The sequence below is a fragment of the Oncorhynchus mykiss genome, chromosome 26, assembly GCF_057628025.1.
Source record: "Oncorhynchus mykiss isolate SJ-2025 chromosome 26, ASM5762802v1, whole genome shotgun sequence".
In the NCBI taxonomy this organism is placed as follows: Eukaryota; Metazoa; Chordata; class Actinopteri; order Salmoniformes; family Salmonidae; genus Oncorhynchus; species Oncorhynchus mykiss.
Genome location: NC_143047.1, coordinates 20,985,355 through 21,007,948, shown reverse-complemented (window position 1 = coordinate 21,007,948; position 22,594 = coordinate 20,985,355). Strand labels below are relative to the sequence as shown.

General features: G+C 41.2%; 1 protein-coding gene across 3 annotated transcripts in view; it reads left to right on the top strand.

The window, feature by feature from the left end:
- The window catches only part of LOC118936478 (dual specificity protein phosphatase 22-A), a 34,179-nt gene extending 14,109 nt beyond the window's left edge, over nucleotides 1-20,070 (top strand). For 2 of the 3 annotated variants that reach the window (XM_036963609.2, XM_036963608.2), the window contains 3 exons: nucleotides 11,966-12,040; nucleotides 12,136-12,307; nucleotides 18,742-20,070. In XM_036963609.2, coding sequence (XP_036819504.2) covers nucleotides 11,966-12,040; nucleotides 12,136-12,307; nucleotides 18,742-18,942 — 448 coding nt within the window. In that variant the 3' untranslated portion in view covers nucleotides 18,943-20,070. Of the gene's footprint in view, nucleotides 1-11,965; nucleotides 12,041-12,135; nucleotides 12,308-16,199; nucleotides 16,389-18,741 lie in introns of those variants that run through there. The other variant, XM_090222428.1, reaches the window with a different exon arrangement.
- The last annotated feature ends 2,524 nt before the right edge of the window (nucleotides 20,071-22,594 follow it).

The following is a 22,594-nucleotide window of genomic DNA, read 5'->3' as shown; positions in this document are numbered from 1 at the left end:
TCTAAGATTTCCATCCCCAATTACAACATTTTCCGTCAAGATAGAACTGCCAAAGGGGGAGGAGTTAGCCTGCAAAGTTCTGTCATACTTTCCAGGTCTATGCCCAAATAGTTTGAGCTTCTAATTTTAAAAATGAATCTCTCCAGAAATGTCTCTCACTGTTGCCACCTGTTATAGAACCCCCTCAGCTCCCAGCTGTGCCCTGGACACCATATGTGAATTGATTCCCCCCCATCTATCTTCAGAGTTCGTTCTGTTAGGTGACCTAAACTGGGATATGCTTATCACCCTGGCCTCCATACAATCTAAACTAGATGCCCTCAATCTCACATAAATTAGGAACCCACCAGGTACAACCCTAAATCCGTAAACATGGGCACCCTCATAGATATTATCCTGACCAACTTGCCCTCCAAATACACCTCTGCTGTTTTCAATCAGGATCTTAGCGATCACAGCCTCATTGCCTGCATCCGTTATGGGTCCGCGGTCAAACGACCACCCCTCCTCACTGTCAATCGCTCCCTAAAACACTTCAGAGAGCAGGCCTTTCTAATTGACCTGGCCCGGGTATCCTGGAAGGATATTGACCTCATCCCGTCAGTAGAGGATGCCTGGTTGTTCTTTTAAAAGTAATTTCCTCACCATCTTCAATAAGCATGCCCCTTTCAAAATTTGTAACTAAGAACAGATATAGCCCTTCCCTCAACCAGCACAAAAATATCCTGTGGTGTACTGCATTAGCATCGAATAGTTCCTACGATATGCAACTTTTCAGGGAAGTCAGGAACCGATACACACAGTCAGTTAGGAAAGCAAAGGCTAGCTTTTTCAAACAGAAATTTGCATCCTGTAGTTCTAACTTCAAAATGTTTTGGGACACTGTAAAGTCCATGGAGAATAAGAGCACCACCCCCAGCTGCCCACTGCACTGAGGCTAGGAAACACTGTCACCACCGACAAATCCACGATAATCGAGAATTTCAATAATAATTTCTCTACGGCTGGCCATGCTTTCCTCCTGGCTACCCCAACCCCGGCCAACAGCTCCGCACCCCCCGCAGCTACTTGCCCAAGTCTCCCCATTTCTCCTTCAACCAAATCCAGATAGCAGATGTTCTGAAAGAGCTGCAAAACCTGGACCCGTACAAATCAGCTGGGCTAGACAATCTGGACCCTCTCTTTCTAAATTTATCAGCCGCCATTGTTGCAACCCCTATTACTAGTCTGTTCAACCTCTCTTTTGTATCATCCTGAGATTCTTAAAGATTTGGAAAGCTGCCGCGGTCATCTCTTCAAAGGGGGTGACACTCTAGACCCAAACTTTTGCAGACCTATATCCATCCTGCCCTGCCTTTCTAAAGTCTTCAAAAGCCAAGTTAACAAACAGATCACTGACCATTTCGAATACCACCGTACCTTCTCTGCTGTGCAATCCGGTTTCCAAGCTGGTCACCGGAGCACCTCAGTCTCGCTCAAGGTACTAAACAATATCATAACCGCCATCGATAAAAGACAGTACTGTGCAGCCGTCTTCATTGACCTGGCCAAGGCATTCGACTCTGTCAATCACTGTATTCTTATCGGCAGACTCAACAGCCTTGGTTTCTCAAATGACTGCCTCGCCCCGGTTCACCAACTACTTCATTAGAGTTCAGTGTGTCAAATTGGAGGGCTTGTTGTACGGACCTCTGGCAGTCTCTATGGGGGTACCACAGGGTTAAATTCTCGGGCCGACTCTTTTTTCTCTGTATATATCATTGATGTCGCTCTTGCTGCGGATGATTCCTTGATTCACCTCTACGCAGACGATACCATTCTGTATACATCTGGCCCTACTTTGGACACTGTGTTGACACCTCCAAACAAGCTTCAATGCCATGCAACACTCCTTCCGTGGCCTCCAACTGCTCTTAAACGCTAGTAAAACTAAATGCATGCTCTTCAACCGATCGCTGCCCACCCGACTAGCATCACTACTCTGGACAGTTCTGACTTAGAATATGTGGACAACTACAAATACCTAGGTGTCTGGCTAGACTGTAACCTCTCCCTCCAGACTCATATTAAGCATCTCCAATCCAAAATTACATCTAGAATCGGCTTCCTATTTCGCAACAAAGCCTCCTCCACTCACGCTGCCAAACATACCCTCCTAAAACTGACTATCCTACCGATCTTCGACTTCGGCGATGTCATTTACAAAATAGACTCCAACACACTACTCAGCAAATTGGAAGCAGTCTATCACAGTGCCATCCCTTTTGTCACCAAAGCCTCATATACTACCCACCACTGTGACCTGTATGCTCTCGTCGACTGGCCATTGCTACATATTCATCGCCAGACCCACTGGCTCCAAATCATCTATAAGTCTTTGCTAGGTAAAGCTCTGCCTTATCTCAGCTCACTGGTCACCTTAACAACACCCACGTGCTCCAGCAGGTATATCTCACTGGTCCTCCCCAAAGCCAACACCTTCTTTGGCTGCCTTTCCTTACAGTTCTCTGCTGCCAATGACGAACGAATTGCAAACATTTCTGAAGTTGGAGAATTATATCTCCCTCACAAACTTTAAGCATCAGCTATTTGAGCAGCTTACCGATCGCTGCAGCTGTACACAGCCTATCTGTAAATAGCCCATCCAACTACCTCATCCCCATATTGTTTTTATTTATTTTGCTCTTTTGCACAAGTATTTCTACTTGCACATCATCATCTGCACATCTATCACTCCAGTGTTTAATTTGCTAAATTGTAATTACTTCGCTACTATGGCCTATTTATTGCCTACTTCATTTGCACACACTGTATATATATATTTCTATATTGTGTTATTGACTGTACATTTGTTTATCCCATGTGTAACTCTGTGTTGTTTTTGTCACACTTCTTTGCTTTATCTTGGCCAGGTCGCAGTTGTAATTGAGAACTTGTTTTCAACTGGCCATACAAGCTAGAACCGCCACTGCAATAATGCATGTAATGCTTTTATTATTAAGGTGCATTTCTATGGTGAAAGTTGTCTTCCCCAGTCTTGAAACTCACACGCTTCGTATGTATGCCAGTTAGACTCTACACCCGTTGTAAAGCGGATTAATGTGCTTAATTTTAAGAAGTTATTTGGCCACAAACCTTATCAAAACATATAGGCCAATGGGCTAGGCTACATGAGGTGTGCGACTCCAATTTGTGTTAATTGCTATATTGTAATTACTTCGCCACCATGGCCTATTTTTATTTCCTTAACTTACCTCATTTGCACTCACTGTATATAGACTTTTTGTTTTCTTTTGTTCTACTGTATTATTGACTATGTTTTGTTTATTCCATGTGTAACTCTGTGTTGTTGTATGTGTTGAATTGCTAAGCTTTCTTGGCCAGGTCGCAGTTGCAAATGAGAACTTGTTCTCAACTAGCCTACCTGGTTAAATAATAATAATAATAACATTTTTGATAAAGTCACAAAAAAAGGCATGCGCTGCTTGTTGACTTAAGCTGGGCTTCAAGTGATAATATATTCACAAGTGTCACCTATCAGACTATTCTTGATTTAATTTTGTCTTTTCAAATACTAAATAATATATGTGTGACATTTAATTTAGAATAGACCATTATTGAAAAAATACATCAATGCACTTAAATAGTGAAGGTAGGATGCTTTTCCTGTGGTTCATTTTCATGCCAGCTTTGTAGGCTATACTCATGTTGTAAAGAGAAGCAATGTGCTTAATATTAGGAAAGTTGAGAAATAAATATAGTAGGCTAGCCTATAGAAAGCTGATGGTATCCTCCTATTTTTAATAGAGGCCATCACTCTGTTTTCTCACGCAATTGCATAGTCTAGAGAACATGGGCTCTCATGAAGTGTTTGATTAGATTTTCAAATACATTTGCATTTGCATTGATGTCAGAGTGATTAGAGGGACAATAGAGTGCTGAGTACCAGGCAGTTAACACGTCTGGTAGGCTACTAATGACCATCAGCAGCATCAGAGCTTGGAGAAGCCTAATTACCGTGACTAAACGGTCACCTGTAATTTGACTGCCGTCATTACTCGTGACCACCGGTGTGGTGGTAATACGGTCACCATAACAGCCCTAATATACATTTCTTTAATTAGTAGGCTGAAGCATATATACCTTTAATAATATTTCCCCTAATGTTGTGTGATGTGCATTTTAGCCTCCTCTTTCTCCCTCTGTTGTTGCTTCATTCCTTCTTTTTTCAAGAGTTAAATTAAATAAGTTGCATTGTCTTTATCTTCATCATTGTAATGACATGCTGGAATAATGTAGGGCTAGAATAAGATCCAGATGGCTTTCACTTTTCTTCACGAAGACTGAATGGTTATGGGTCTGAACAAATAACTGCTTTAGCCTACCGCCATCGCCCGCTCTATCTTCTTTTAAACTCCCGGTGAGTTCTATTGGCTGCTGTATTTAACGTTCAGCAAACGAGCTTGCATCCCTCTTCGAATATAAGAAATGCAACAGCAACAAAAATGTCTGGCAAGTTTTTTCTGGGACTACAAGAGCTAAGGGGCGTTTTTTATTGAGAGGGGTCAGCGGAGCGCAGGTACATATTGCGCAAAAGACAGAGGCTATAAGTTAGAAGCTTATGCATAACCCATCATTCATTAGCTACATATAAAGCTAGTACTGCATCGGATTTATTTCCTGAATGTCAAAAGTTTGGACACCTACTCATTCAAGGGTTTTTCTTTATTTTTACTATTTTCTACATTGTAGAATAATAGTGAAGACATCAAAACTATGAAATAACACTGATGGAATTATGTAGTAACCAAAAAAGTGTTTTTAAAAAAAAAGGTATATTTTAGATTCATCAAAGTAGCCACCCTTTGCCTTGATTTTGGCATTTTGGCAGTCTCGCAACCGGCTTCACCTGGAATGCTTTTCCACAAGCCTTGAAGGAGTTCCCACAAATGCTTAGCACTTGTTGCCTACTTTTCCTTCACTCTGCTGTCCAACTCATCCCAAACCATCTCAATTGGGTTGAGGTCGGGTGATTGTGGAGGCCAGGTCATCTGATGCAGAACTCCATCACTCTCCTTGGTCAAATAGCCCTTATACAACCTGGAGGTGTGTTGGGTCATTGTCCTGTTAAAAAAACAAATGATAGTCCCACTAAGCACAAACCAGATGGCATGGCATATCGCTGCAGAATGCTGTGGTAGCCATGCTGGTTAAGTATGCCTTGAATTCTAAATAAATTACAGACATTGTCACCATCAAAGCACCATCACACATGTGGAGATCATCCGTTTACCTATTCTGCATCTCGCAAAGACATGGCGGTTGGAACCAAAAATCTCAATCTGACAAAAGGACAGATTTCCACCGGTCTAATGTCCATTGCTTGTATTTTTTTCTCTCTTCTTATTATTGTTGTCCTTTTTAGTAGGGGTTTCTTTGCAGCAATTTGACCATGAAGGCCTGATTCACACCGTCTCCTCTGAACAGTTGATGTTGAGATGTCTCTGTTGCTTGAACTCTTGTGAAGCATTTATTTGGGCTTCAATCTGAGGTGCAGTTAACTCTAATGAATTTATCCTCTGCAGCAGAGGTAACTCTGGGTCTTCCTTTCCTGTGGTGGTCCTCATTAGAGCCAGTTTCATCATAGCGCTTGATGGTTTTTGCGACTGCACTTGAAGAAACTGTCAAAGTTCTTGACATGTTCCGTATTGACTGATCTTCATGTCTTAAAGTAATGATGGACTGTCAAGTCTCTTTGCTTATTTGATTTGTTCTTACCATAATATGGGCATGGTCTTTTACCAAATAGGGCTAACTTCGGGATACCACCACTACCTTGTCACAACACAACTGATATTGCCTCAAATGCATTAAGAAGGATAAAAATTCCACAAATGTACTTTTAACAAGGCACACCTGTTAATTGAAATGCATTCCAGGTGACTACCTCATGAAGCCTGGTGAGTCAATGCCAAAAGTGTGCGAAGCTGTCATCAAGGCAAAGGGTGACTATTTTGAAGAATCTCATATAAAATATATTTTTATTTAACACTTTTTTTTTATTTCTACATGATTCCGTGTGTTATTTCATAGTTTTGATGTCTTCACTATTATTTTACAATGTAGAAAATAGTCAAAAATAAAGAAAAAACATGGAATGAATGTGTATGTATGTGTATTTAAAAAATAGACATATTGTCTATCTATTTTAAATGCAATTTGAATGTAATTGATGGAGAGAGAGAGACTGTGAGAGAGCAACAATATTCGAGTGATGGGCTGTTTTTAAAACTCTGCAGCTGAAATAAATAAAATAATCATTCCATAAATTTGGTCACCCCTGAAAGCCAGATGGAGATGTATAAATTAGATGCGTATTCAGTCCTTATGTTACTCTACCATAGGAAATACAGCACATGCAGGGCCTACCTGTCACAAGAGAAACAGTTACCATGACGAGATGATTGGTCGTGCAGATGTCAAATAGAAGGCCGTAGAGAAGCCAGATTTATACATCACTTATAAATGTAACAGTTCCATTTCACTGCATGCTGTTCATATAAATCATTTATTATAATTTACCGGTTTCTCACCGTTATTTACTCCAGGTAAAGGGAGTTGGTTTGGGCGGTAAATCTCAGTAACCCAGTACCCGCTATTCAACCCTAGTCTTTAGTCATACTCATAACCTTTGTGCCATGCACCACTATTAGAGCTCCTATAAATGAGAGCTAGCTACTTCCCTGGCACCTATGACCTGCACCATCTGTTGAGTTTGTTCTGTGTCCACTGTCCACATGAATTACTGCTCATTACATTAGTATTGTAGCACGCTGTGTAGCGCAGTAAGGATAACTACCAGGGTGTAATGTCCTACCCTGCTTTTCATACCTGGACAGAAACACCCTGTCTGCCAGTCAGTCAGAGACAGACACTAGTGTTAAAGACCTGCTCCATAACTTTGGTGACTAACAAGTCTTTTTTTTAAACCTCCGCAAGCAGAGCATAACTCAGTCAGTCTGTCAGTCACTTGTCTTCTCAGAGGAAAAGGAGGAGAGAGATGATGATGATAATGATGAGGGTAGTTGGAGGTTGAGGATGAGGTGAGGAGGGGATGTTGTTGTTGGGTTGGGGGGCCTCTGACCCCCCCCCCCCCCCTGTCGCAACCAACTGGTCTGCAGGCAGCAGGAAGGAAGCCTTGCTGTGACATCCTGCTGTGCCTCGGTCACCAGGTCTATTATAGTCCCTCTGTCACAATCCCTAGGCTTGGAAAACAGGGCTAACGGTCATCCCGCTGGTTTCATCACGTCCCCCTGTTCCCCGCTTTTAGAGACCAGGCCAGGGACTGACATGGCTAGGGGCTAGGACTTTGTGTAACTCTGTTTTGTCGCACTGCTTTGCTTTATCTTGGCCAGGTCGTAGTTGTAAATGAGAACTTGTTTTCAACTGGCCTACCTGGTTAAATAAAGGTGAAATAAATAAATGTCTGTGAGCTCCTGATGAGTCCGAGTGTGTCAAATGATTGTGGTAGGATGCGGACCTGACCCTCACTTCGTGATGTTTTATTAAACACTCAAGAACCAAGAATTATAATTAGAATCAGGTGCTTTATCTTCAGTTACCAGATATCACAAAACTAAAGCACCACAGTCTTTGTTTGGATACAGTTTGCCACTGTCCTTCATTTGTGATTTTAATATGGGTGGTTCGAGCACTGAATGCTGATTTGGCTGACAGCTGTGGTATATCAGACCGTATACCACGTGTATGACAAAACATGTATTTGTACTGCTCTAATTACATTGGTAACCAGTTTATAATAGCATTAAGGCACCTTGGGGGTTGTGATATATGGCCAATATACCACGGCTAAGGGCTGTGTCCAGGCACTCTGCGATGTGTTGTGCCTAAGAACAGACGTTAGCCATGGTATATTGGCCATATATCACACCTCCTCGGTTAAATATACACTGAGTATACCAACCCCCCCCCCCCTCCCTCCCCAGGCACTATTTGTTTCTTGCTCATTCACCCTCTGAATGGCACACATACACAATCCGTGTCTCAAGGCGTAATCATTTTTCTTTAGCCTGTCTCCGCCCCTTCATCTACACTGATTGAATTGGATTCAATCAAGTGACATCAATAAGGGATCATAGCTTTCACCTGAATTCACCTGGTCAATCTGTCATGGAAAGTGCAGGTGTTCTTAATGTTTTGTGTACTCGTTGTAAGATCCTAATTCTTTTTGTTTTGATTTGGAGTTCAGCCTGTCAAAACACAAAATACTCGGAACCTAATACATTTCTGCACATTTAACAAGATAGCCGGAAACTGCTGGACCAGAAATAATTAGAAAAGTGCTGAGGAGACATCTTTCAGCAAGAGTTTGGCTCCAAGTGAGGAGGGAACGTGCAATCCATCTATTTTAGCCCCTGGCTGTTGAGTTGGTTGGGTAACCAAGCAGACTTTGCTGTTATAGGACAATACTCCCCACCATATGACTCTCCTATTGCGCAATGCTTCACTACTATTTCCCAATAGTGTTTGGAGTGGTAGTCATCCACCAACACCAAAAAACAGTTTAGGGTAGACAGGAAGGAGAATGTTAATTGGGGTATATGCTGTATTGGTCTACATTACAGTTTAGGGTAGACAGGAAGGAGAATGTTAATTGGGGTATATGCTGTATTGGTCTACATTACAGTTTAGGGTAGACAGGAAGGAGAATGTTAATTGGGGTATATGCTGTATTGATCTACATTACAGTTTAGGGTAGACAGGAAGGAGAATGTTAGTTGGGGTATATGCTGTATTGATCTACATTACAGTTTAGGGTAGACAGGAAGGAGAATGTTAATTGGGGTATTTGCTGTATTGATCTACATTACAGTTTAGGGTAGACAGAAAGGAGAATGTTAGTTGGGTTATATGCTGTATTGATCTACATTACAGTTTAGGGTAGACAGGAAGGAGAATGTTAGTTGGGGTATATGCTGTATTGATCTACATTACAGTTTAGGGTAGACAGAAAGGAGAATGTTAGTTGGGTTATATGCTGTATTGATCTACATTACAGTTTAGGGTAGACAGGAAGGAGAATGTTAGTTGGGGTATATGCTGTATTGATCTACATTACAGTTTAGGGTAGACAGAAAGGAGAATGTTAGTTGGGGTATATGCTGTATTGATCTACATGAAAAGATGATCTCTAAAGATTGAATGATAGTGGTTGTAAAGTCTTGGAGGGGACGCAGTATAGGAGTCCCCTATACTCTCATTACCTCAGTCCTACAAAGGTGCTTGAATTGACAAACCAATGGGTTGTATGAGAGATATTATGACTTTCTTGGATGACAGTGGAAGTTGAATAGAAAATACTTCTAGGTTCTCCTAGTAGTGTCCAGTGGAGAGTGCTACTAAACAAGACAACTGTATAGGAGAGATCACTTCCACCACCATCTCGAGAGTAAGCTACCCATCCCTTCCCCCTCCATAACATCGTTATGCGTCTTTTCCTACTAGCACTGACTTTGCTGATCAATACTTTGAGGGAAAATGTACTTGATACAATTGTTATGATGTTGTCTCACCAACAGTAGCTATCTTAAGATGAATGCACAAATGTAAGTCGTTCTAGAATAGAGCATCTGCTAAATTACTAAACTATAAAATATGCCCTGGGACTTCCCAGTGATGTGATGATTAGACACAGATACATGGTTACTTGGGTATAGGACAGGTACAGTGGGGCAAAAAATAATTTAGTCAGACACCAATACTTATTTTCCACCATAATTTGCAAATAAATTCATTAAAAATCCTGCAATGTGATTTTCTGGATTTTTTTTCTCATTTTGTCTGTCATGGTTGAAGTGTACCTGTGATGAAAATTACAGGTCTCATCTTTTTAAGTGGGAGAACTTGCACAATTGGTGGCTGACTAAATACTTTTTTGCCCCACTTTATCTATCTGGACATCATGACTAAGATGAAACAGGTTGAAGGAACTTGTGCTGTGCAGAGATGGGGTCCAGATGACTTTTACACCTTAGTTTCACTTCTTCCTGTTCTTTCTCATATCCCATAAAATGTGACCTGAAATCTATTTATATAGTTATAAATCTGGTCTCACCTAGGGCTGTGACGGTCGTGACATTTTGTCAGCCGGTGATTGTCAAGTAATTGACCGTTAATTAACTGACCGTCTGTGGGCTACACTAGATTATTTAGCAGACAAGATTTGCTTAGAATTCTGTGGTATTGTTTTACATTATTGTATAGTATTTACCTTTTTATTTAACTGGGCAAGTCAGTTAAGAACAAATTCTTATTTTCAATGACGGCCTAGGAACAGTGGATTAACTGTTTAGTATGAAGAATACAATTCAACATAGCTGAATAAAATAGAAAGGATATTTTCTCCAAACATTTTAAAGGAGTGTGCATAAGAAAGAAACAGGTACTCCTAAATACTTAACTTCGAGTTATTTATGTAACTTGTAACTGATTGTGATACAAACATTGGGTTATCTATTCTGATGTTTAGTACATTCTAAGGCTGCATGATGCAACTCTAATGATGATTTGAAGAAAGTTGCATGAAAGGCATAACCTGTGCTTTGTTTTTTTGCACAAGCTGTACACTTCACCAGTCTCTCATTCACAATTTGACAAGCACTTGATAATGCATAGAATTTTCCGGTGGCATCCCCTTTGTGTGGCTGTAATGCCAAAAATCTATGTATTTTGCGGTAAGTGGCCATTGTGCCCTTGGGCTGAATGTAATAATTATAATTCACTTCTCCCGAAAATTTTGCTTAAAATGTTGATTAACTATAAGGATATTTCTTCACATTATAAGCGCAGCAATGTGCACACCGTAGTAGGCTACAAACGCAAATCTTCCATTAGCAGGAAAACACCATTCTCAAAAGTGACCGCAAATGCGATTATGAATGTAATGCTTTTATTATAGAAGTGAATTTTTATGGTGAAAAATGATTTTCCCCAAACTTGAAACTCACGCGCTGCTTATGTATGCCAGTTAGGTTCTACACCCCTTGTAAAACGGATTCATGTGCTTAATTTTACGAAGTTATTTGGCCACTTCAGTTGTGATACAAACCTTATCAAAACATATAGGCCTATGGGCTAGGCTACATGAGGTGTGCAACTATGATTTGGAAAAAGTCCCCCAAAAAAGGCATGCGCTGTAACCTTGCCTTAATCGGGGCATCATTCACAAGTAATAAGCTAATATTGTCACCCATCAGACTATTCTTGATTTAATCTTGTCTTTACATATACTAAATAATATATGTGGGAAATTTTTATTTATCATACCCCTGTCTCGAAACAGGGTCAGGGGGAAAAAATACATGTCATCTATGCACTTAAATAGTGAATGGAGGATGCTTTTACCCGTGGTTTATTTCCATGCCAGCCAGGTAGGCTATACTCCTGTTGTAAATATAATCAATTTGCTTAGTATTAGGAAAGTTGAGAAATAAAGATAGTTAGCCTAGCCTATAGAAAGCTGATGTGATCCTCCTCTTTCTAATAGAGACCATCACTGTTTTCTCATGCAATTGCATAGCCTATAGAAATGTTGCACAACATGAGCTCATGGGCTCTCATTAAGTGTTTGATTTAGATGTTTTACATTTGCATTGATGTCAGAGTGATTAGAGGGACAATAGAGTGCTGAGTTCCAGGCAATTAGCAAGTTAGGTAGGCTACTAATGACCATTGGCAGCATCAGAGCTTGGAGAAGCCTAATTACTGTGACTAAATGGTCATGAATCATGACCACCAGTGTGGCGGTAATATGGGCATCTTAACAGCCCTAGTCTCACCTATGACAAGACAATCCACATCCTGATATGATCAGTGATACACTTTTTAGACTACACTGTTTATTCTGTACTTGTACCTATAAGGCCATGTGGTTTTGTCTTTGCAGGTCACAGCATTTCAAAGAGAGCATCAGGTTCATCCACGAATGTCGTCTAAATGGAGGGGCCTGTCTGGTGCACTGGTACGTACACCACCTAACCATAAACCACTAACTTTCTGTTGACCGTACCTGACCCCTCATGACTATGCTCTCCATGTCCCTGTCCCATAATGCAGCCTGGCCGGTGTGTCCCGTAGTACTACCATGGTGGTGGCCTACCTGATGACCGTCACCACCTACAGCTGGGAGGAGTGTCTGTCGGCTGTCAAGGCGGTGCGTTCCTTCGTAGGCCCGAACTATGGCTTCCAACAGCAACTACAGGAGTACCAGATGAACCAAGTCACAGAGGTAGGTACACACACATTGAAACTAGAGGTCGACCAATTAATCGGAATGGCCGATTTAATTAGGGCCGATTTCAAGTTTTCATAACAATCGGAAATCTGTATTTTTGGGTGTCGATTTGCCAATTTTTCTTTTTTTTTCTTTTTTGTTCTATTTTTTCTACCTTTATTTAACTAGGCAAGTCAGTTAAGAACACATTCTTATTTTCAATGACAGCCTAGGAACGGTGGGTTAACTGCCTTGTTCAGGGGCAGAACGACAGATTTTCACCTTGTCAGCTCGGGGGATCCAATCTTGCAACCTTACAGTTAACTAGTCCAACGCAATAACGACCTGCCTCTCTCTCGTTGCACTCCACAAGGAGACTGCCTGTTACGCGAATGCAGTAAGCCAAGGTAAGTTGCTAGCTAGCATTAAACTTATCTTATAAAAAACCATCAATCAATCATAATCAATCACTACACATGGTTGATGATATTACGAGATATTATCTAGTGTGTCCTGCGTTGCATATAATCTGACTGAGCATACAAGTATCTGACTGAGCGGTGGTAGGCAGAAGCAGGCGCGTAAACATTCTTTCAAACAGCACTTTAGTGCGTTTTGCCAGCAGCTCTTTATTGTGCGTCAAGCATTGCGCTGTTTATGACTTCAAGCCTATCAACTCCCGAGATGAGGCTGGTGTAACCGAAGTGAAATGGCTAGCTAGTTCTAGCTAGTAACGATTCCGTATTCCACTGAAAGAATAAATGTTTTGTTTTTCGAAATGGTAGTTTCCGGATTTGACCATATTAATGACCAAAGGCTTGTATTTTTGTGTTTATTATAATTAAGTATATGATTTGATAGAGCAGTGACTGAGCAGTGGTAGGCAGCAGCAGGCTCATAAGCATTCATTCAAACAGCAGCTCTTAGCAATGCTGGGATGCATAGTGCTGTTTATGACTTCAAGCCTATCAACTCCTGAGATTAGGCTGGCAATACTAAAGTACCTATTAGAACATCCAATAGTCAAAGGTATATGAAATACAAATGGAATAGAGAGAAATAGTCCTATAATTCCTATAATAACTATAACTAAAAACTTCTTACCTGGGAATATTGAAGACTCATGTTAAAAGGAACCACCATATGTTCTCATGTTCTGAGCAAGGAACTGAAACGTTAGCTTTCTTACATAGCACATTTTGCACTTTTACTTTCTTCTCCAACACTTTGTTTTTGCATTATTTAAACCAAATTGAACATGTTTCATTATTTACTTGAGGCTAAATTTATTTTATTGATGTATTATATTAAGTTAAAATAAGTGTTAATTCAGTATTGTTGTAATTGTCAATATTAAAAATAAATAAAAAAATCATCCGATTGAATTGGTATCGGCTTTTTTGGTCCTCCAATAATCGATATCGGTATCGGCGTTGAAAAATCATAATCGGTCGACCTCTAATTGAAAAGCAATATACATACACACACCCTGTATAGATAAAATAATGATGTCCCCTAACAACAATAATATACTCGCTGTGCCCTTGAGCAAGGCCCTTAATGCTCCAGTGGTGCTGTACAATGGTGACCCTGGATGTGACCCCACTCCCTGCGGGTGTCTCAGGGGGAGTTGGGATACGCAACAAGTAACAGGACAAGCATAAGCAAGCCCAAATAATAATTATTATTATTATTATTCTACAGCTTCCCACAATTCAATGTGGGCAGAAAAACAGCCTGTAACACAGCTCAGGTGTAATATTTAGACTTGCATAGTTCAGGCCTATCAACGGTAAACAATTTCAGTGAGTAAGAAGAATGCCGGTTAAGGCCCACCTTTTCTCTAACACCCACTCGGAAGCCAAACTGTTAGCTTACTCCCACTCATAGTACAGAGTCACAGGAATGTGTCATCATTCAGCTGCTATCAGTTAATGATGCAGCTGTTTTTGACACTCCTGCCCTGTCAGGTTCATACTTTTGGTTTACTTTCACTTCTGTAGATGGAGGTGGGTCTCTGACAGTAAACCTGGAGCCCATCCTTCCTGGTTGCCTGTCTCAACTTTATATGACCTACCAGGGATCTTCCTAAACTCATCATACTGGGAGATGATCTCTGTGATGACTGATGGCTTGTCTGGACTTGCTGTTATGCCTGAGGTGGGTTATGAACCCTCGATGTATCTAGGCAAACAGAAGACAACTAACCTCGATGTATTGAGGCCAACGGAAGACTATTAGATCCTGTGTAAACTACTACTATGTGATTTTTGTCTGGTCCACCAGAAATACATAAGTTATTTAATTAGAAGTACCACCATCGTGTATATTAACCGTGACTTCAACCTCCTTCACTCTCATGTCACTAGACCTACACTAAAGTGTTTGCTGGTTTCAAAGTGAGTATCTGTGTTGTCAGTCAGACCCATCTGCATATTATTCACACAAGATGTAGTGGGGTGAGAAAATTACTTTCCTGTTGTGGGACAGCTATTTCCACACACATCAGACTTCAAACCTGTGAAATGATGTGTGACATGTACACGCACGTACGCGCGCACACACACACACACACACACACACACACACGTTTATAGAACATGCTGCAAAGAGAGCTGTGTATGGAGGTTGCTGAGAAGGGCTTTGTCTCTCTAGCTGATGACATGCACCCAGCCAGTGGTACTCAGTACGTGTGTGTTGTATACAGAAGGGGAACTGGAGGGGCTTGCTGAAATTGCATTAGCCTGGTACTAACCATCACGTGACTGTAATTACTGTCAGAGGCTTGCAAAATGTCTTCACAGAAGAAAAAAATGGTTGTTTTCTTATTGTTTGGTTGAGTTGACAGTGATTTTGAGGATCATAGGGGAAATTGGATTCCTTTCTTCATGCTTTTCCCATGACTGTGTCTTAGAGAATTTGCTCTTGTCATACCAATAGTTTTATCTAGTGTTGTATTGTATATAGGGTTGATCGATTTGATCTTTTTTTCATTTCACAACACTTTGCCAAAAACACTGATACAACTACGGCATGTCTGTTGTTAAAAATGATTATAAATGCATGATCACGTGTGTGTTTTGTTGAGTGTAAGTGTGATAGTGTCTTAGGGGATGTGTCCAGGTCATTGTTTCTCAGTTTTGACTTTGACTGACTTTGAATGGATTCAAAGCTGAGAGACATTTTCAAGCAAACAAAAATGAAATTGACATTTGTTCCAATTTTGAGTAATCCCTTTCTCATGAATAGATGATCCGGAAGTGAAAACTGGTAAAGGAATGGTGGAGAGTCTGACTCAAAGCTGGGTTTGGGACTCAAGTCTCCCGTCTGTCCTTATCGTGTGTAGTCTAACTGTTCATTGTACCTTCCTTGGTGTGCATTTTTGTAACACAGTGCATGTTCTTTTAAAGAGGTTTGAGTATATTGTATGGCTGGTTATGGATGGAGGTAATGTGTGGGAGTCGCTGTGACACCTGACGGTTGTGTGGGAGGAAACGTACTTCACAGTGACACACCTGAAAACAACTCTTCTCCTTTACCAGACATGGGAACTGTCTTGGTTCATCTGGAACTCCTGCATTTATGACAGGAGTTAACACTATTAACACTATTTTGATATAACATTAAAATTATACTGTATATCATGATTACCCATCTAACGTAAATAATGTACCACTAGTTTGTTTACCTATAATTTATTACAGTAGTGTATAGGTTATTTATAAGAAAATCACTAAATAAATACGCATTACAATCTTTTGTTGAACTATCACATTGGTGGCTATGCATTGATACTAGTAGCCACCCACCACTCCATCCAACACCTGTCTACCAGAAGCCCATGATATGATGTTCAACACCTGTCTACCAGAAGCCCATGATGTGATGTTCAACACCTGTCTACCAGAAGCCCATGATGAGCTGTTCAACACCTGTCTACCAGAAGCCCATGATGAGCTGTTCAACACCTGTCTACCAGAAGCCCATGATATGATGTTCAACACCTGTCTACCAGAAGCCCATGATGTGATGTTAAACACCTGTCTACCAGAAGCCCATGATGAGCTGTTCAACACCTGTCTACCAGAAGCCCATGATGAGCTGTTCAACACCTGTCTACCAGAAGCCCATGATATGATGTTCAACACCTGTCTACCAGAAGCCCATGATGAGCTGTTCAACACCTGTCTACCAGAAGCCCATGATATGATGTTCAACACCTGTCTACCAGAAGCCCATGATGAGCTGTTCAACACCTGTCTACCAGAAGCCCATGATATGATGTTCAACACCTGTCTACCAGAAGCCCATGATGAGCTGTTCAACACCTGTCTACCAGAAGCCCATGATATGATGTTCAACACCTGTCTACCAGAAGCCCATGATGAGCTGTTCAACACCTGTCTACCAGAAGCCCATGATATGATGTTCAACACCTGTCTACCAGAAGCCCATGATGAGCTGTTCAACACCTGTCTACCAGAAGCCCATGATATGATGTTCAACACCTGTCTACCAGAAGCCCATGATGAGTTGTTCAACACCTGTCTACCAGAAGCCCATGATGAGCTGTTCAACACCTGTCTACCAGAAGCCCATGATGAGCTGTTCAACACCTGTCTACCAGAAGCCCATGATGAGCTGTTCAACACCTGTCTACCAGAAGCCCAGCGGTGTGGAACACATCTAAGCTGCATAACCTTGATTAGTGAACACACAGGTGCCAAAAGGTATGTGACAACTGAAGCAAAAATAAAATAAATTTAGGTTCATTAGGCTCACACTAGTGTGAACATTTTATTTGTCTCCTTATAATCTACAGTTCCCTCTTTGTATTCATATTGCGTTACTGAAATGGAACATAATTCCATATATTTGTTTCAGACACATTCAGTTCATCCTATTTCGCAATATATATGGTGTTACACAACACATTATTAGATGGTTATTTCCTGGATTCCCTCCAGAAACCACAAATCTAGATGATCTGTTGGACTTGTTGACCTAAATGTTTAGAGCTTTACTGTAAGGGCAAGATGGAGCATGTCCCACAGGCTGTGGATCCTCTCTGGCAAGAGGGCTGGGTAGTGTTCAATTAACGTATGGTGTGTCACACTTACAGAATCACCAGGACTGATATAGAAATAGAATAAATAAAAACCAATATCGGTCTAATCCAATTTCTGGTGAATTTGGATTTATTATGGATCCCCATTAGCTGCTGCCTTGGCAGCAACTACTCTTCCTGGGGTCCAGCAAAATTAAGGCAGTTTATACAATTATAAAAACATTACAATACATTCACAGACTGTGTGCCATCAGGCCCCTACTCCACCACTACCACGTATATACAGTACAAAATCCACGTGTGTGTGTGTATATAGTGCATATGCTATTGTGTGTATGCATGTGTCTGTGCCTATGTTTGTGTTGCTTCACAGTCCCCGCTGTTCCATAAGTTGTGTTTTGACATGCATATTATTAATATTAGTTCTCTGTGTACATCCAAGGGCCAGCTGTGCTGCCCTGTTCTGAACCAATTGCAATTTTCCTAAGTCCTTTTTTGTAAAGTGTACTTGTCTCCCAATTCTATTGAAGCTTGTAGAAATCACTTGCACAGTCACTACAATCTAAGCTGGTCCTAGATCTGTTTTTAGCTTGAGAGCCCTGTAGCTACTGTGTAAGCAGAAATGTCAGAGGAGAAGTGGAGGCAGGTTCCTGGTAAAGCTCTGATTCAGAGCTAGCTTTCCCCACCCCTTCCTCAGCTCTCACTGGTCCCTATGTGGGCCCACTGACCGCTGGGCTAAAGACCTGGGACTTCTGCCAGGGGTTTCCCACCCAACCCATGCTGCCTCCTCGAGGCCCTCTCACCAGGACTAATCCCTGTGTACCGTTAAACCCAGAAAACACAGACACTGGGCCATTTTAGAGGACGTTGTCTATGTAAGGATATGATCCTTACACTCCTCATAGAAGGTCACATCTCATCTTGAGATCAGCATGTGTAACTTGAATTTTCACAAGTTACACATGCAATGGCATCAATGCATGATTTCCGTGCACAGAACTCAAGTTGGGATCAAGCCCAGAAGCAATGTTGTTAAAGCCAGAGTGAGTGTGTTGGGGTCATAGCTGTTGGACCTCTTATCGCTCTCTGAGCTGCCGAGGAAAGTCCCTCATTTTCAGGAATGTCTGCCGTTCGTTTGCCAACCACACACAGAGATTGATCTAGAGATAGATTGCTTAGATTGTAGCTTCCACTATCTACATATCTCACCATCTACTATGAAGGAAAAGAAACCAAGAGAAAGTGTGGTAAACTACACCACAATAGAACATCTCCTCTGATACCAGAACACTCTGCTCTGACATCCCACCCTTGGAGGACCATAGAACAGTAATTGAGCTGAACCATCAAACATGGTCTTTTCTGTCTGTCTTCTCTCCAGTACCGAGTGTGGCTGCGGGCCAGTTTCCGCCCCAGTCCCTTTAAGGACCAGGAGCAGGTGGGAGCGCTGCTGAACCAGTACATAGAGCAGCAGCAGCAGGAGAACCAGAGGAGAGGAGGGGACCAGGGCTGGATGAACCAGGCCTCCAGTGTCTACCCTCTACCCTACAATGCCTACAACGGCTCTGGGGGCAACAGATGAGCCAAGGGGCCTCGAGTCTCCCTGGTCCCACCAACCTCCAGCTCAGGCCTGCCTGGAGAGTGACACAATGGCCCAGTCCCAAAATCACCCCTAGGCACTTAGATCTGAAAGGATCGGATGGGTGTAAGTAGGGCCAGGGGTTTCTCTTGACCAAGACATTCTCCAGACCCTAGTCCTAAAGCAATATGGGAATAGCTCCACCCTGCCCTCTAATAGACTAGGTGGAATTGTCACCCTATTGCCTGTAACTATTTACTACTTACAGGTCCCAAGTGCATAGGGGTATTTTGGGGGCATTGGCTAACTGACTCTCTCACCACTGCACTACCTCCCATGTCCCTCGTCACCTTCACCACTGAACTGACCTTAGTGCAGCCTGATCAGGAGCTCTGATGCTCACTGAAGCCTTAGTCCAAACACCTCCACACCTCAACACCTTGACCTTACAGCCACATACTACCATGAGGCTTCACCTGTCCTATAACCTCAACTCATCTCTAAACCCAACGGATCAACTTTTAAGGCCAAACAGATAAAGAATTGTAGGACTAGCAGTTTTTTTTTTTCGTAATCATCTGCCTAAGACCTATAACTAGGACCTGGTTAGGTCACATGATCAGGAAAAAGTCCTTCACCTAACATTACATTATAATAAATTATTATTAATATGTTTATCAATATGTTATTACATGGTACCATGATTAGCTGGTTAGATGGAAGATCTGATTGGTGTTGAGGGTTGAATGGACATATGAATGAACATAAGATGCTCTCCGCCCTAATTTAAACTGATCCAGCTACTGTATAGCTGCATGTGATAAAGCTTTAAATAACAGCAGCTTTACCATAGAAAATGAATGCCTCGTTCCAGCTAGTAAAATGAAGGATCATTACAGCCCAAAGTCATAATATGGGGTCTTCCTAAAATCTACCGTAAATCTTCTTTGGAAATGTGCTTATCAATTTATCATAAGTTATAAATATCATTTTAGTTTTAGGGAATTTTTAAGATCTTTGTTAAATGTTTAGTGGTACAAATTCTGTTGTATCTGCTTTATTAATATTCAAATGTACACTTTCATTGTTTGCCCAAAAATATATGCTAATAAATACTATTATGAAGCCAAAGCAGCATATTGAGACTGAAACAACCTTACAGCAATTTTATAAGGCTGGCTACAAACCAAAGTAGTTATGATTTGATAATGTACAACATGTACATGTGTGTGTGTGCGAGAGATAGAGAGATCTTGTGCTTGAAAGTGTATGGTACTGGACCAAGAGGCTCTGCAACAGCTTCTATCCCCATGCCATAATACTGCTAAATAGCCACAAGACTACTTCATAATCCAGGTAACCACTAATTAACTATGCACACTGACCCTGACTCTATGCACACTCACAAGACTATATATACACACACAAACACACACACACACTACACTGTCACTCTCACACACAACCCTCACACACACACACACTACACTGTCACTCTCACACACAACCCTCACACGCGCACACACACACACACGCATACACTTCTACACATCATATGCTGCTGCTACTATGTTGTTTATGTTCTTATTATCTATGATGATGTCTAGTCACTTTACCCTGCCTTCATGTACAGTGCATATTGAAAGTCTACACCCCCTTGAACTTTTTTCACACTTGGTTGTGTCAGTGCTTAAGAGCTGTTTGGGAAACGCTGATTTTTAATCGCTTTGGTACTAGTTTCGCAAGTATGTGATAAAATTTCACAACCCTTAGTACAAAACTCAAAACATATCCTCAAAAATGCTGTTTTTTAAAACATTAAGAGGTCAAAGACCTGGGCATGGGCCCCATCAGGGAACTGTTGTCTAATGAAGCCCGGGCCATCGTCATTGACCATGTGGCAAACAGAGGCCTTACCATGGCAGAGGCTGCCAAATTAGTTCACCCCAATCTGAAAAGATCAACTGTCAATTTGGTAATGAGAACATTTCGCCAAGAAAACCGGTAAGTCTGCAGGATATGCACAATGCTTTGTCATTAAATTTACAGTAAATGACGTTGTAATGCAATGTAATTACAGTATTCTTACAGTATGATCTATTGACAGTATACTCTGTTCTACAGTCAGACTTGACAGAAGACCCCATGGTGGTGGCCGTGTGCTGACCGACCAGCAGGAGTGGGCAGTGGTGGAAATGGTGAGGGCCAGGAATGACATACGACTGTCTGAAATAAAGCAGGCCATTGAGGAAAACGATGACATCATGTCACGAGAATTTTCAATCCCGATGATGATAACAATCACTATAGCTTTGACCAATTTCCCCTAAATTGTAAAGCTAGGATTAATAAGAATTAGGCATTCTGCAAAAGGTTTGTTGTAGTTTATTCATGAGAGCTCTAAAGTCAATCAGAATTTGAACAGTCTTTATAACCCCCTCTACGCGCACACACACACACACACAGGTTTATCACTTTTCTACCAGCCTTGGCAGTTTCTCTCCGTTCTCTCCTCCCTAGATTAGAGACGCATTGGAAGTGATAAACAACAGGCCCTCCTGTTGTCAGCTTTTTCAGAGTTATCATGTGTATTCTACCAGCCTCTGTTTTCTCCCTCTTACACATACACACATACATTATTAGAATTATAGTATTATATGTTTCAAGATTGAATTCTTTAGTCATTACTTTAAACATATAAATTCCTTTATCACTTCCCCATGAGCGTGACACCCTCCTGGCCATGGATGAGGCATGTTACGACATCAATGCAGACCAAATGTCAAGCTTGGATTCGCCATGCGAAAAGATTTTTCCCGTGGTGCATGAACAATGAGGACATTCACTGTGATGTGGATGGGAATTTATGGCCAAACACTCAAGACAGGCTTGACGCAAATTAATGCGTGCTAAACGTCATGTTATATTAGCATTGATTTCATTTGTTTCATTTAATTTATTACATTTTATTTACAGACAGTACACCTATATTGTAATTATATTTTTTGTTGTTGCATGAATGGTTGTAGAGGATGGTTGTATTGGATGTCTTCATTGATCACACCTTTTCTGTACATTGCTCTGTTAATTTGACCTTCTATCCTGATCAGTCCCTGACGATAAAAAACATCCCCATAACATGATGCTGCCACCACCATGCTTCACATTAGGGATAGTGTACTTTGGCTGATGTGTTGAGTTTGCGCCAAACGTAACGCTTTACATTTAGGCCAAATAGTTTCATTTTAGTTTTGTCAGACCACAAATATTTTGGCCACACGGTTACAGAATCTCCCAAGTGTTTTTTTATATACTTCAAATGGGATTCAAGGTGGGCTTTCTTGAGTAATGGCTTCCTTCTTGCCACCCTACCACACATGCCAGATTTGTGGAGTGCTTGGGATATTGTTGTCACATGCACACTTTGACCAGTCTTGGCTATCAAATCTCTGAAACTGGAAACACATATTCCCCTCACTAGCTTTTATGCACCTGCTGTCAGAGCACCTGTACATAGCCCATCTATAATTTAGCCCAAACAACTACCTCTCCCCCTACTGTATTTATTTATGTATTTTGCTCCTTTGCACCCCCATTATTTCTATCTCTACTTTGCACATTCTTCCACTGCAAATCTACCATTCCAGTGTTTTTT